The sequence below is a fragment of the Xiphophorus couchianus genome, chromosome 1, assembly GCF_001444195.1.
Source record: "Xiphophorus couchianus chromosome 1, X_couchianus-1.0, whole genome shotgun sequence".
NCBI classification, from domain to species: Eukaryota; Metazoa; Chordata; class Actinopteri; order Cyprinodontiformes; family Poeciliidae; genus Xiphophorus; species Xiphophorus couchianus.
The window spans coordinates 5,483,617-5,496,057 of record NC_040228.1 but is presented as its reverse complement, the minus strand read 5'-3'; the positions used below and the strand labels follow the sequence as shown (position 1 = coordinate 5,496,057).

At 41.5% G+C, this 12,441-nt stretch overlaps 1 protein-coding gene across 5 annotated transcripts in view; it reads right to left on the bottom strand.

Annotated features, from left to right (window-relative positions):
- The window catches only part of atp2b3b (ATPase plasma membrane Ca2+ transporting 3b), a 65,534-nt gene that overhangs the window by 6,033 nt on the left and 47,060 nt on the right, over positions 1-12,441 (bottom strand). For 2 of the 5 annotated variants that reach the window (XM_028024844.1, XM_028024850.1), the window contains 2 exons: positions 9,886-10,068; positions 7,327-7,486 (listed from right to left, as the gene is read on the bottom strand). In XM_028024844.1, coding sequence (XP_027880645.1) covers positions 7,327-7,486; positions 9,886-10,068 — 343 coding nt within the window. The remainder of the gene's footprint in view (positions 1-7,326; positions 7,487-9,885; positions 10,069-12,441) is intronic. The other 3 variants (XM_028024835.1, XM_028024839.1, XM_028024857.1) reach the window with 2 other exon arrangements.

Sequence of the window (12,441 nt, the reverse complement as noted above, 5' to 3'; positions counted from 1 at the left end):
GCACAACATCCACCTGATCGTGTGTCCCAAAAGTGCCAAAAATAAAATGAATAAATAAACAAATGTATTTTAAAATTAGTTGGATGATGACAGGTTTGTCAGTTCTCACACGTCAATCAGACATCAAAAGACAAAACGACTCAGTTGCCACTACCACAAAAAACCACAGAAGCAACATACGCCCATGGATAATGTGTGTGAGTGTGTGTGTGTGTGTTGGGGTGGTAATACAGTCACACCACTGCATCATATGCATGCACAAAGAGATGGTTGTTAGGCACAGATGGAGAAAAGCAGGATGGTCAGTGTGTTAGTTTAATGTAGAGTAAAAAAAAACAACAACAAAAAAAACAAAGCTGGCAAGAACCTATGGCGATTAACACACACACAGACACACACGCGAACATACATGGAGAGAACACAGAAAGACGCATGCAGCAGTAGTGAGTAACCAGAAGCTGAAGACGTCTCCGGATTGCAAAGCTCGGTGGCTGATGTCTGCATGCATCACGCAGTTGTCTGTCATGTAGGCTGTTTGTTAAAGAGAGTTGGTTCAAACACGCACAACACATGGAGAGCCAAACAGTGAGTCAGTCAGTTAGGCAGTCAGCATCTTTTCTTGCCCGCACGCACGCATGCACATGTGCAAACTGTTCTGCAGCCATGCAAGCGTCGAGAGCCAGAGGAGAGCAGAGTGACTTAAATGATGAGGATGATGCTGATGACAAGGTTGCTGCAGGACAATAAAAAAAATAAAATAATTAAAATATACTGCAAAACAGAAGAGTGACCATCACAGAGAATCAGCGGGTTAGAAGAGTGTGTGATTCGCTAGATCACTAGAAACAGAAGGAGATTGGTTCAAAGGCCGGAGTGCAGCTCGGGCGTCAGCCCCGTCGCATACAGAGAGGCAGCCAGGTCATGCTGAATCAGAGCCGTGTCACGAATGCTCTCTTCCACTCTCCTACACACACACACACGCACACACACACACGCACACACACACACACCAGAGCGAGTTTCATGAGTATACTTTAAAGTACGTTATGCAGTTTATGGTGGCTGCGTGCAGGAACGTGTTCCTTTGCCATGGCAGTTGGTCCATGCAACCATCCCTCAAACCCAAACAGAGGAGAAGAAGCAGCATGAGCTCAAAAGAAATCAAGACAGGTCAGTGCAGAGATACAGACAGACAGACAGACAGAGGCAGGCAGAACCCTACATAGAGACAGTTTGGCCAAATGAGCTCGAAAAAATGAAGCTTTATGTTGACCGCAACACTGACTGGAGTCCAAACGTGTGGTTATGGGAGGTGGATGGTTAGACAGCTCAATGGAGATCAGTGCTGCAGCTGACGTCTCTATATATGACTCTGGCTCATGTATACAGACAGACAGACAGACAGACGGTCAAGCAGTAGGTTCAGTGCTTATCTGTTTTTCCAAAGAGCCTTTCAGACGGTAGAGAAACACCTCATGCAGACTGACGAGGGTTCCGAATGTTACTGCCTCACTTCTTCAGCGCTCGCGTGTTTTCATTTTGTCTTCATGGAAAGAGTAAACGTTCGAGTATATGACGCCCACAATGTGACCGGAGAGGTCAGAAGGTCAGGACACTGCTGGGTTACGTATTTTTCTCACACATCTCCGTTTCTTTTCTCTCTCTCTCTCTCTCTCTCCCTGTTGGCTCTTTCGGCGGCGCTTGATGGAAAAACAACGGTGGTCAAAGATCGAGGAGGAAACGGGTTCTGCAACATGAGAGGCTGCAAAACAACTGCAACACAAACACAGGGAGAAGCTTTGAGGTAGATGACTGGTTGATGGAGCAAGTTCCCCCACAGCGTCGCCTCGCTACAGGATCTAATGACTGAGCTGCCATCCACCGAAACACCCTCGCTGACTCTCCTCATCCTCCCCAGCTGAAGGCGGACGCCAGTTCAGATCTGAACATCAAACTCATTCACCGTCTTTCCTGTCCAAAAACAATCTACAGCCTGCATTTGATTAGCAGCCTGAAATGATCAGTTCCAAAAATTCAAAAAGATCACCGCAAAACTCCACCAGATGGAGACATGAAACGGTCGACCTTGTACGTCTACCTGCACTGAACGTCAACATCTTCCTCAAACGTCACTGACCTCTTCCTCTACCGACTGACATCAACAGAGCCACAAAGACCGCAAAGCTAGGGATTTCATAGCCACATGTTTTCTTGTTAAAAAGTAATGCATATGGAATATGATTTAACAGAAATCAAAGGTGAATAGTTCTTTTTGAGTTTCCTCTTTTCTGGTCTTGCTGGGTTTTCCCTTGTGTTGATTTAGATTAGCTTCTGACCTGCTTTCTGATGACTTCCTCTACAGCACATAATGTCATTTACTGCCATCAGTGGCTCCTTATAGATTTGCTGATGCTTCTTGTCAGATGCTCATCCTTATCCATCCATCCATCTACTGTCCATATCTGCTTGTCCTTTCAGGGTTGGGGGAGCTGGTGCCTCTCTCCAGTTGTCATTGAGCAAGAGGCAGGATACACAAAGGACATTCATTTTACTAAACAGTTTCTTAGTTACATTACCTACAGTATATGTATTTGGTTCCTTATCTCTTCCAAAAAGCAAAAAAAAGGTAACTGATTAGACTACAGTAAATTTTTTACTTATGGCATACTTAGTTTATAATATATAAGGGTTTTTAACTAGTCGAGATCCTGGTTTGTCTAGAATCATCAGATAACTGCTGACCTGTGAGCGTGTCAGAGCTGGACGTAAAACAAACCCTCACCACAGGCGAATCTTTTCAAACAACTTGTTTGGTGAAACCATAAATCTGAAGCAGTGAGTGAAAGGTCTGTTCTAAAGAATCACTTCCTGAAGCACAATAATAAATTTGACCTTGACATATGACACACGGTGGGTATCAACTAGGTAGACTTTTGCGCTTTAGCGTTAGCTTCCAGTAAATACCATGTTGATGAAGAGCTTTCACCTCAGCCTTCACATTAGCTGGGACTAATGTTAGAGTTTGCACAACCAATTATTTAGGGCATCACTAAAGAGGGTGACTGCAAACAAAGTATCAAACTCTTTATCAGTACATGTCATTAATATTTTTGAAAGTCATGTTCTGAAAGTTTAGCTTTCACAACAGCATAAAAGCCAGTTCATGAAACGTTGTGCACCTCCTTCAGGTTTGACTGTCACAAAGAAAATATTTGACTCGGTACTCTACTACCTGTGCCTGTGAGGACCTGAAGATAAGCTAATGTTTACCGTGAAAAAAGCCTAAGTCATAGAAGATTCCCCACCATTTAGTCATTACTAATTATAGTGCAGGGATACAGAGTGCATCACACTCTCCAAGCCACTTAATACTGCGGCAGCATTAAGAATGGCAGAAAATGAACTTGGCCTTCACATTTTCTTTAGCTGGACTCAAACATTATGTGTTTAAAGAGAATTAAAATCAGCTCACAGAGCCAGAGAGGCTGAATTTATTTTCTTGTGTTAAATTGAAAGTGTAAAACATGTTGTACCTGTGATGTTATAAATCAGTTCACACATTCACAGATTTTATCTCCTTATTTTTTCCTGCTATTTCCTTGTGATTGGCTCTATGAAACCAGCTCCAACCAGTAAGCACCCATTCAGAGACAGAAACGCTGGGCTGACGTCCTAGGATGACTGTCAGCTTAGAAACAACACTAACAACAGTCGCCATGTTTATGGCTTACTCAAATTACAGATTGAAACCCCAGGCAACTTGAAATAAATGACCACAATTTGCCGCATGTCAAAATTTGACCAAACATCAAAACCTGGAATATCAGGTAATGAATATTGCAAGCCCTGATAGTGACCAGAAGTTCGGAAACTCAAAACATGATCTTCTGATCAATTGGTGCAACATTACGACTATCACAATAGCAAATCTTGCTAGACAATAAATTGTCCCAGACATTATTATGATAAACAATAATATTGTTGTTTTGAGATCGTTTCCAAGTAATATTGTGGAAATAGCATAGAAATGCAAGAACATTTTACCAAAGATCAATAAACTTCAAATTTGATTAACTTTTAACACTGGAACTGGAAGAGAAATAACCACAACAAAAAACAAAACAACAGAAACAACAAATAAAATGAATTATGAAGTTTCTGTAAACAAAACTGTCCTCCAGAAAAGGGATAGACTGTCATCTAGTTTTTGGTAGAAAGAAAGAAATAAACAATAAATCATGAAAATAGAAATGATTGAATTTGTTTCAATTTATCACGTGATTAATTGATTTATTGCTTATCGTGACAGATCTATTTAACATACTTAATACCAAAGTAGTCTCTTGGGCAACAACACTCTTCTTTGGGGTACTAAGTTTCAGACATCCATGATTTGGATGAATAACTGCCTTAGTAAAAGACAAGTGGACTTCTCTTGTTTCAAAAAGATATCTGACTTATTGTATATAAAAAGAAACCATTTCAGTTCTTAGCAAAGATTGGAAGTAACAGACTTGTAAGTTTTAGTCAGAACAAACCCAAGAATGGAATCATGAGGGTCACCAATGGGACCATAAAAGTCACATGAGCCACTGGCCACACCTTAAATTTAGTTCACTGTTTGGGTTGTTGCCACTTGACGATTCAAACATGTCCTAAGCGGTGCCATGTGGGTATGCTGATCATATAGCCCAAGGTGTGAACGGCAGCTCTGGTTAAATGAAACCAGAAGCCACTTCTTTGGTTTAGTATTTGTTCTTTTTTGTTCAATGTTCAATCCTCTACACCTGTGTTCCACGTCCAAAATGTTTACATTACCATCTTAAACACAGTGACCCTGAGGTGTACCTGCACTGGTGACTTCTGAGCCAATGAGGTCACTCTTCGGTGTTGGACAATCCACTTGTGTAGTTGCTGTTTAGCTGTGGAGCTCTGAACAATCCAATGAATAAAAGAAGAGGGCTGCACAAACAGCACGATGCTCGTCGCCAGCAGGGACTCCTTCCCCCCGCCCCGCTCTTTGAAAGGGATTTGTTGATCGTAGCAAATGATCACAATTTGAACTGAAGATATTGTTTAAAGATAATCGAGACTGATAAACATACATAAAGCTCCAGCTACCTCCCCTTTTCTGAGAGTTCAAACCACTAAAACGCACAACGTGATTCAGATCATGTGCTGCTCCAACGGGAGGTCATGGCAACATGATTCAGAGAGAAGTCACATAAAACACAAATTTAGTGCTTGCTCCTTCGCGTTCCCCTCCTTGTTTGTTTGTCTGAGTACGGGACTGAACCACAAGACGGAGGCTGCAAACTATGTTGCAGTCCAGAGCTGAGTAAAACAATCAGAACCAAGCCTTTTAAAAACACGCTCAAAGAATCAAAACAGCAAGCAATGAGCTGGCAGAGGCCCGACCTGAGGCTAAGCTCCACACTTTGACTGAACATCCCTACTTCAACGTTTATTGTATTTTCTTTCATTTGGCAGCCAAATTTATACAACTCTGAACACATTTGTTGTTTATGATATTACAAAGAGCTGAAGTGAAGGATGTTTAATCTAAACATGAAGCCCAGGTGTGTCCTCATGACTGTGCAGGATGACAACAATCGACCCGGGCCTTTCTATTTCTACCACCGCAGGTGATGAAGGGAGGAGGGGTATAAGTGGCGGAGGGTCAGCGTGGGGTAGAGTGAGGTGGGTTGGGGGGGGGAATGTGACGGAGAGGAGCAAGGAAGGTAAGGATAAGCAACTGAGAAGGCAGATGAAGACAACCAAATGAAGAGACAGCATACATGCATGCACACACTTATTCACAGGCATACAAGCACTACTAAGGTAACTGCACGGGTCAAGCTGCGGCTTGCCGACATGTCTGCATATGCACGCACATTTTAGCACGCTTCCACACAGACGCACGCAGAACTGACATTCAAAAAAAATAAATTAAGAGGAAAAAAAAAGATGAGGTGTGGTAGCTATATTATTAAGAACAAGGGAGGATGACAAAAAGGATGAGGTGAGATCCAAAAACAACGGGGGGGGAGGAAAACAGGATGGAAAAAGGAAGGAAAGTGGACTAAATAAATCTTATCAGTATGCTACACATAAGAGCCTGCATTTAGATCCGTTACAATCTAAATAGCTCTACAACAGAACAGCTCTACGTATGAAGAACAATCAGAAGACATTTCGAGGAGCGCTTTTCCGCAAACGGGGAACCTGTATCTTTTCATGGATAGAGAACAAAGAAGAAAGAGAGCTGTGATGGTGAGAAAGAGAGGGAGTGTGGAAAAAAAACAAAACAAAAACAGATTGGGACAGAGAGGAAGAAGTCGGGACTTTCTGAAGACGTCGGGCGGGGTTGGGGGTGCGGGGTACCCAAACGTGTGACGTCAGAGCTGGAAATACTGTTACATAATTAACCAGTTGACAACATTGCAGAACCAAACAAAAGACAGCAGCAGAGGAAGGAGAGAGGAAACAAGAGTGAGAGAGGAAGAGGGAAGTGCTCCTTACGTTTACTCTTAGAAACAGCAGCGAAGCATGGGCTTTTATACTCGAAGGTTTACAGCTTAACACAAGCCATATGGAAGCCATTTGGTGATGAATATGAATTGAATGCAGTGAGATATAATGTACCATTATTAAAATGTCATCACATGATTGTTACAGTATATTGTCTTATTTATTTTTTTAAGAGTAAAGAAATGACACCACTTGTTAGAGATGTTAGGAGTAAACAAAACCAAAAGAACTACGCTTGACCTCATATGCAAACAGAAGAATAGGTGGTGCAGGAGGAGCTGCTGCTCACCCCCTGAACTTCAGGACGCCGGTGACATCTGAAAATCAATCGTCTTCTCTTTTTTATTAATGATCAGCCCCAATCCGTGTTTGAAGATCGTGTCACGGGACGCCTTGTAGAGAAAGAGTGAGAGAGTGAGCGGTCAGCTGCCTCCTGCACGAACCAACACTCAATGACAAAACAAACTCTGGCCTGAGAGCCACACTGGGATTGGACCAGTCCAGATCAGACCAGAACCACACAGCCGGTCGGGACTGGGTGCTGTTCCAACGGGAGAGTAAGAAGGAAAAACCAAAAAACAGAGGAGACATTGCACACACACGAGCAGCGAGCGAGCCGGAGGGGACACAACCAGAGAGAGTAAAAATACCGCAGTCCACGTGCCGTGCAGCAGTGTGTGTACATGTGTTTGTGTCTGTGGATGAGTGTGTGCAAGTACGTGTGTGTGTGTGTGTGTGTGTGTGTGTGTGTGTGTGTGTGTGGGAGATGTGTGTACATGCTTTCGGCGAACTCACTCCCAGGGGCTGGGCTGGTATTGGCTGTTGCGGTGGAGAGAGCTACGTGAGAGGGGGTAGAGATAGTGTTTACGTCGTGGAGCTGACTGAGCACGGAGGAGCGCCGTCTCACCGCTCCCTGAAACGAACCGCTTCGCTTGAATGTGCTCACTACCTCCATCTGCAGGACAGAGACAAAACAGCAGCATCACTCGGTGAGGGCAGGAGGGGCCGGCCGGCCTGCGAGTGTGTTTGTATCTAGGGAAATATTTTATGGGGCCTTGGTTTTTCCCTAACCTCACTAAAAATACTGCTGTGCAAAAGTCTTGGGTCATCTCTTGTTTTGATTATATTTTTCCTGCCAAGCAGCTGCACTTTCTTCAAATCTTCAAAAGTGATCTTCATCAATAGTTCTCCAAGTTTTCAGAAGATTAAAAAAAAAAAAAAAAATTATTATTTGGAATCTTTTTTTTTATTCATTAATTTTCAGCTCAGTCTCTGACCATAACCAAATGAGAATAAAATGGCTCCTAATATTTTTTACACATTGGATGCAACTTAGACAGGGCTTCTGCGGGTTTCACCAACTTTAAGACCATTTAAGGTCACTGTGGTACCGAAGAGCTAAATCTCCACAGAAACGTGCAAACTTCATCCAACCTTCTGGCGGCATAGTTGCACTTACCCGTGATAGACCCAAAAAGCTAGCTAACCAGCTAGCAAGGGCATATTAGCATGATGTTAGCGATAGCCTAAGCGTGTCTCAAAATTTGTCTGAGAGAAAAGTCTCGCAAGATAAAAATAAAAAGAACATAATAAAAGCCAACTTACTTTAAAAAGGAATTCAAGACATGTTAAGGCCTTAATTGTAATAAGACTTTTTAGTGTTAAAAGAATCAGTTTAATGTTAAACATTCTGTTTCAAGCAGCCTGTCAGTTTATCAAATATTTTTCTTTTTGAGTCTTTGAAAAATTCCTCAGAAAACAGGATTTCAGCTCAATCACGGTGATCTCTACTGAGCTGTTAGCAGAAAGCACAAGTAGAGGATCAAATGATTCTCCCACCTGGCAGGTCTTCAATCAGGTCTTGATTTTTTTTTTCCTGCTTCTTAAAAATATGGCTGTTAGATTGAAGTCAGGTAACTTATTTGGTGTCAAATATCTGAGGAAAAATATCCGTAGCTTTATCAAACAGTTTTATTAATACTTCCAATAAAGAACAAACCAAAACGGAAAAGTTAAAGGATTGTGAAAAACTCGTGGCTGGGAAAGAAGCTGATGCTATAAGAGCTTTTATTCGACTACATGCAGATGACAGGCAAAGCCAATGTGGCTTCAGAGAAAATTATTTTTTGCACTGATTCAAAACATTTTATCTGCAAATAAAATCTCCACCCACTGATTTGGGTGGAGAAATATGTTCTCTCAAATATGTTCTCTCATATTTAAAAGACATTTAGAAATAGTGCACCCAGGATGCATTTATGCTACATTATTGCTCTTTTAAAAGATGCGGGCCAAAGGCAGACCTACCCAGCATGTCTGAAGAACTATTGAGACCTCTTTACAAGATTACAAGAAAATCTGGCTGCTCAAGTGGAAAATATCAAAGACTTGGTTTAAGGCGGTATATTTGCATACTTCTGTGTTCAGACCAAACACTCTCATTGACGACTGAGCACATATAAGGGAGGCACTTAAGAAGCTCTGAGAAGAGCTCGCGTTCATGCAGATAAATGTTCATCTTCACATAAGACAGTGAGATAATTATATAAAAAACTCAAGCACCTTGGAGACTAAGAATTATCCTTTCCACACACACACACACACACACACACACACACACACACACACACACACACACCCAATATTACCCCCCCTCCCTCCTCACACACACACACACACACACACACACACACACACACACACACACACACCCACGCACACACACCCACACCCACGCACACACACACACACACACATTCCAACACAAATAAACAGCCACAGCATTTATCCCCCTCATGGTGACCATGTGCTTCTATGGTCCCACTTCCAAGATAGAGAAAGCCATTTCGAGAGGATTTAGGTAGAACAGAAATGTCAGCTGTGTCGGAAAGAAAAGAAATTATTGATTGGCACAATACAGAAGAACAGCAGAGACTGGATGAGATAGACTGACTTTTGAAGAGTAAGAACAAGTCAGATAAAGACCATAAAATTTTCTAAAATTGCTCAAAAATAAAGAGAAGTTCTAAGGAGTTCTTTAACTCTTTACAAAAGTCTGCTCCGTTAGCATGAGAAGGCCATGATAGTGGCAGTTTGTTTGGGTTTGTGCTACATTACACAAACAATGCTGAATGAGTTGCATTCATTTTTTAACAACTTGATGAAAGTGGTGCAAACATCATGCACAATAAATTGCTTTGGCGCGGACTTCCTTTTTCGGTAAATCTCCTCAAACAAACTGCACACGTGTCATGACCGAGTGAAGGTTCAGGTTGAAATGTCTGTGTGTCCGTGTGTGCTCCTGTGACAAAGTAATGGTTACGGTTTGAACTGGGGGGTCCGGTCATGTGGTACCTGAGTCTGGATACGGTTGAGGCCTCTGAACCACAGGATCTGTCCGCGACGCAGCTCTCGCTCAGCGCAGTCAATCTCCTCCTCATCCTCCGCTAGCTCCTCCCCTTCCTCCTCCCCAGGCTCCAGGCCGAGCCCAGCCTCTTTCAGACATGGCAGCCGCTCTGTTGGCACGGTGGCAATCACCTGGGAAACACATTTGTTGGTATTAATTAACACAATCAGTTTGGTGATTATCAAGGAGAAACAAAGCAGTTTTAGATAAAGCCAAATTATGGTCCTGCCAATTTCAACATACTGTAAGTATTCAAGGTTCAGTATTTGCGAATTTCTGTGTGGAGCACAACTCCAAATTAAATGTGGAAAAATTTGCCAATTCTTGGATCTACTCCTGTCAAAAATAATCAAAAACAAATACAGATTGGGAAGTAAAACTATCTAGTGCTTGCAGAGTAGCCTGGAGTGAAAATAAGAAAGACCGTGAATGTTAGCTTCTTGGCTAAAACAGTTTCCGTTGCATGTATGAATGCATATTAAGGTATATTTGATGTTTGGACCAATAAAATAGTTAGAAGTATTTTTAGTGGCGGTCTCAAGTGTCAGCAGGTTTCAGTTAATCGAGGGCAGTTCTGGTATCTAATCACAGATACCAGAGGTCTACTGTACCTGGGTTCAAACGGTGAAGTTTATGAAAGAGAAGATTGAAAATATCAATGTGCGGGAAAATAGTCAAAACTTCGTTTATCTTACTATATTTTTTCTAATAGCTGACACTGACTAAAGTGCTTCACATCTCCAAATTTGAGAGACCAACAGAAAAGACAATTTGTGTCACTGTTTTAAATACTTACAAAATACAGTTTATGAATAATGACTGCAATGTTAATGCCTGAATGTGAATGTATTTCTGCAATGATTTTTGAATTTTTATGCGTATGATAGTTTAAATGTACAGTACAGACCAACAGTTTGGACACACATTTTAATTCAATGAGTTTCCTTTATTTTCATGACTATTGACATTGTAGATTCACACTGAAGGCATCAAAACTATGAACAACACATGTGGAAATATGCACTAAACAAAACAGTGTAAAACAACTGAAAATAGCCATTATATTCTAGTTTCTTCAAAGTAGCAACCTGTTGCTGTGATTACTGCTTTGCACACACTCTGCATTTTCTTGATGAGCTTCAAGAGGTCGTCACCTGAAATGGTTTTCACTTCATAGGTCAACCTGCCCTGTCAGGTTAATAAGTGGGATTTCTTGCCTTATAAATAGTCATGAAAACAAAGAAAACCCATTGAATTAGAAGGTGTGTCCAAACTTTTGGTCTGTACTGTATTTTTAAGTGCCCTTTTTGTGGTTGAAGGACTTTGGAGGCATCTCTGGGGCCTTGGGTGAAAAACATTTCCTCCTTGCTGAAATGTGGTTAGTGTGACAGTCAGAAAACACATTCCTGCTTGTGGCGTGACGTGCCATCCACCTGGTCCCAGTCAAGAGTCTTTTGGGAAAAATCCTTCATTTATTTCATTGTATCTGTTCCTTCAACACCTGAGAAGACCTTTTCTGCAAGCCCCTAGGAAACAGTGTTTCCGTATCCTTCTGCTGGGAAATTCCCACAGCCACACAAGGCAGGTAACCTCTGTTTATATTTGCTGTTCTGCCGACATTTCATCAGATCCATCCAAACACTCAACAGTGCACCGAACTGTGTTGCCAGGGGCGGGAAGTATGAAATCTATTTTGATGATCCGAGATGCGGAAATGGCAGATTCTGACCCAATTAACAAACTCAATTATCTTAATGTTAATTTATGACCTAATTTTGAGTCATGCAGATGGCGGAACTCAGTAGCCAGACAGTTCATATACGCCGGATCCTGTTTCCTCTGCATGAAGGAGAAAATGACTTGGACAAAAGTCACACCACATGCAGGCTATGCAAACTAAAAGGAACATTTCAGAACACAACTATAAAGGATTTCATAAGAAGTTTCAACATGAAGGCAGAAGAAACAGCTGAACCAACCTGAGACAGTAAACTGGAAGACCATCGAACCAACCATGTCAAAGTTCCCTTTAACTCAGAGTGTCAATATAATAAGCAGGTAAGATGGATATACTGTGATGGCTCTTGACACAGAATGCTATGACAGTATAACTGGAGAGGAAAAGACTCCAGCAACACTTGACATACTGGGAAAACAATTTGATGTAGATAAAGTCAGAGTTGAGGATTTAAAGAAGCCAGGTTCTGGTTCTGTAGGAGGTTTCTTCTTGTCAAAGGGGAGTATTTCCACTCCACTAGATTCTCTGGTGGATTTCAGTAGTTTAAAAAGTTTGAACTTTTGAAACTAATAATAAACTAAACTTAATGAACTGTTTGATAACTAGGACTAATTTGAATGTATATGTAATTGATTGGAAATATTTTTAAAAATAATTTTGTACTAGTTTCAGTTTTTTTTAACACTAGGGACTCACATTACAGCTTAATGTAAGTCTTATTGCAGCACATATGTCTTCTTCTTATATCAGATTTTTTTTAAAGATG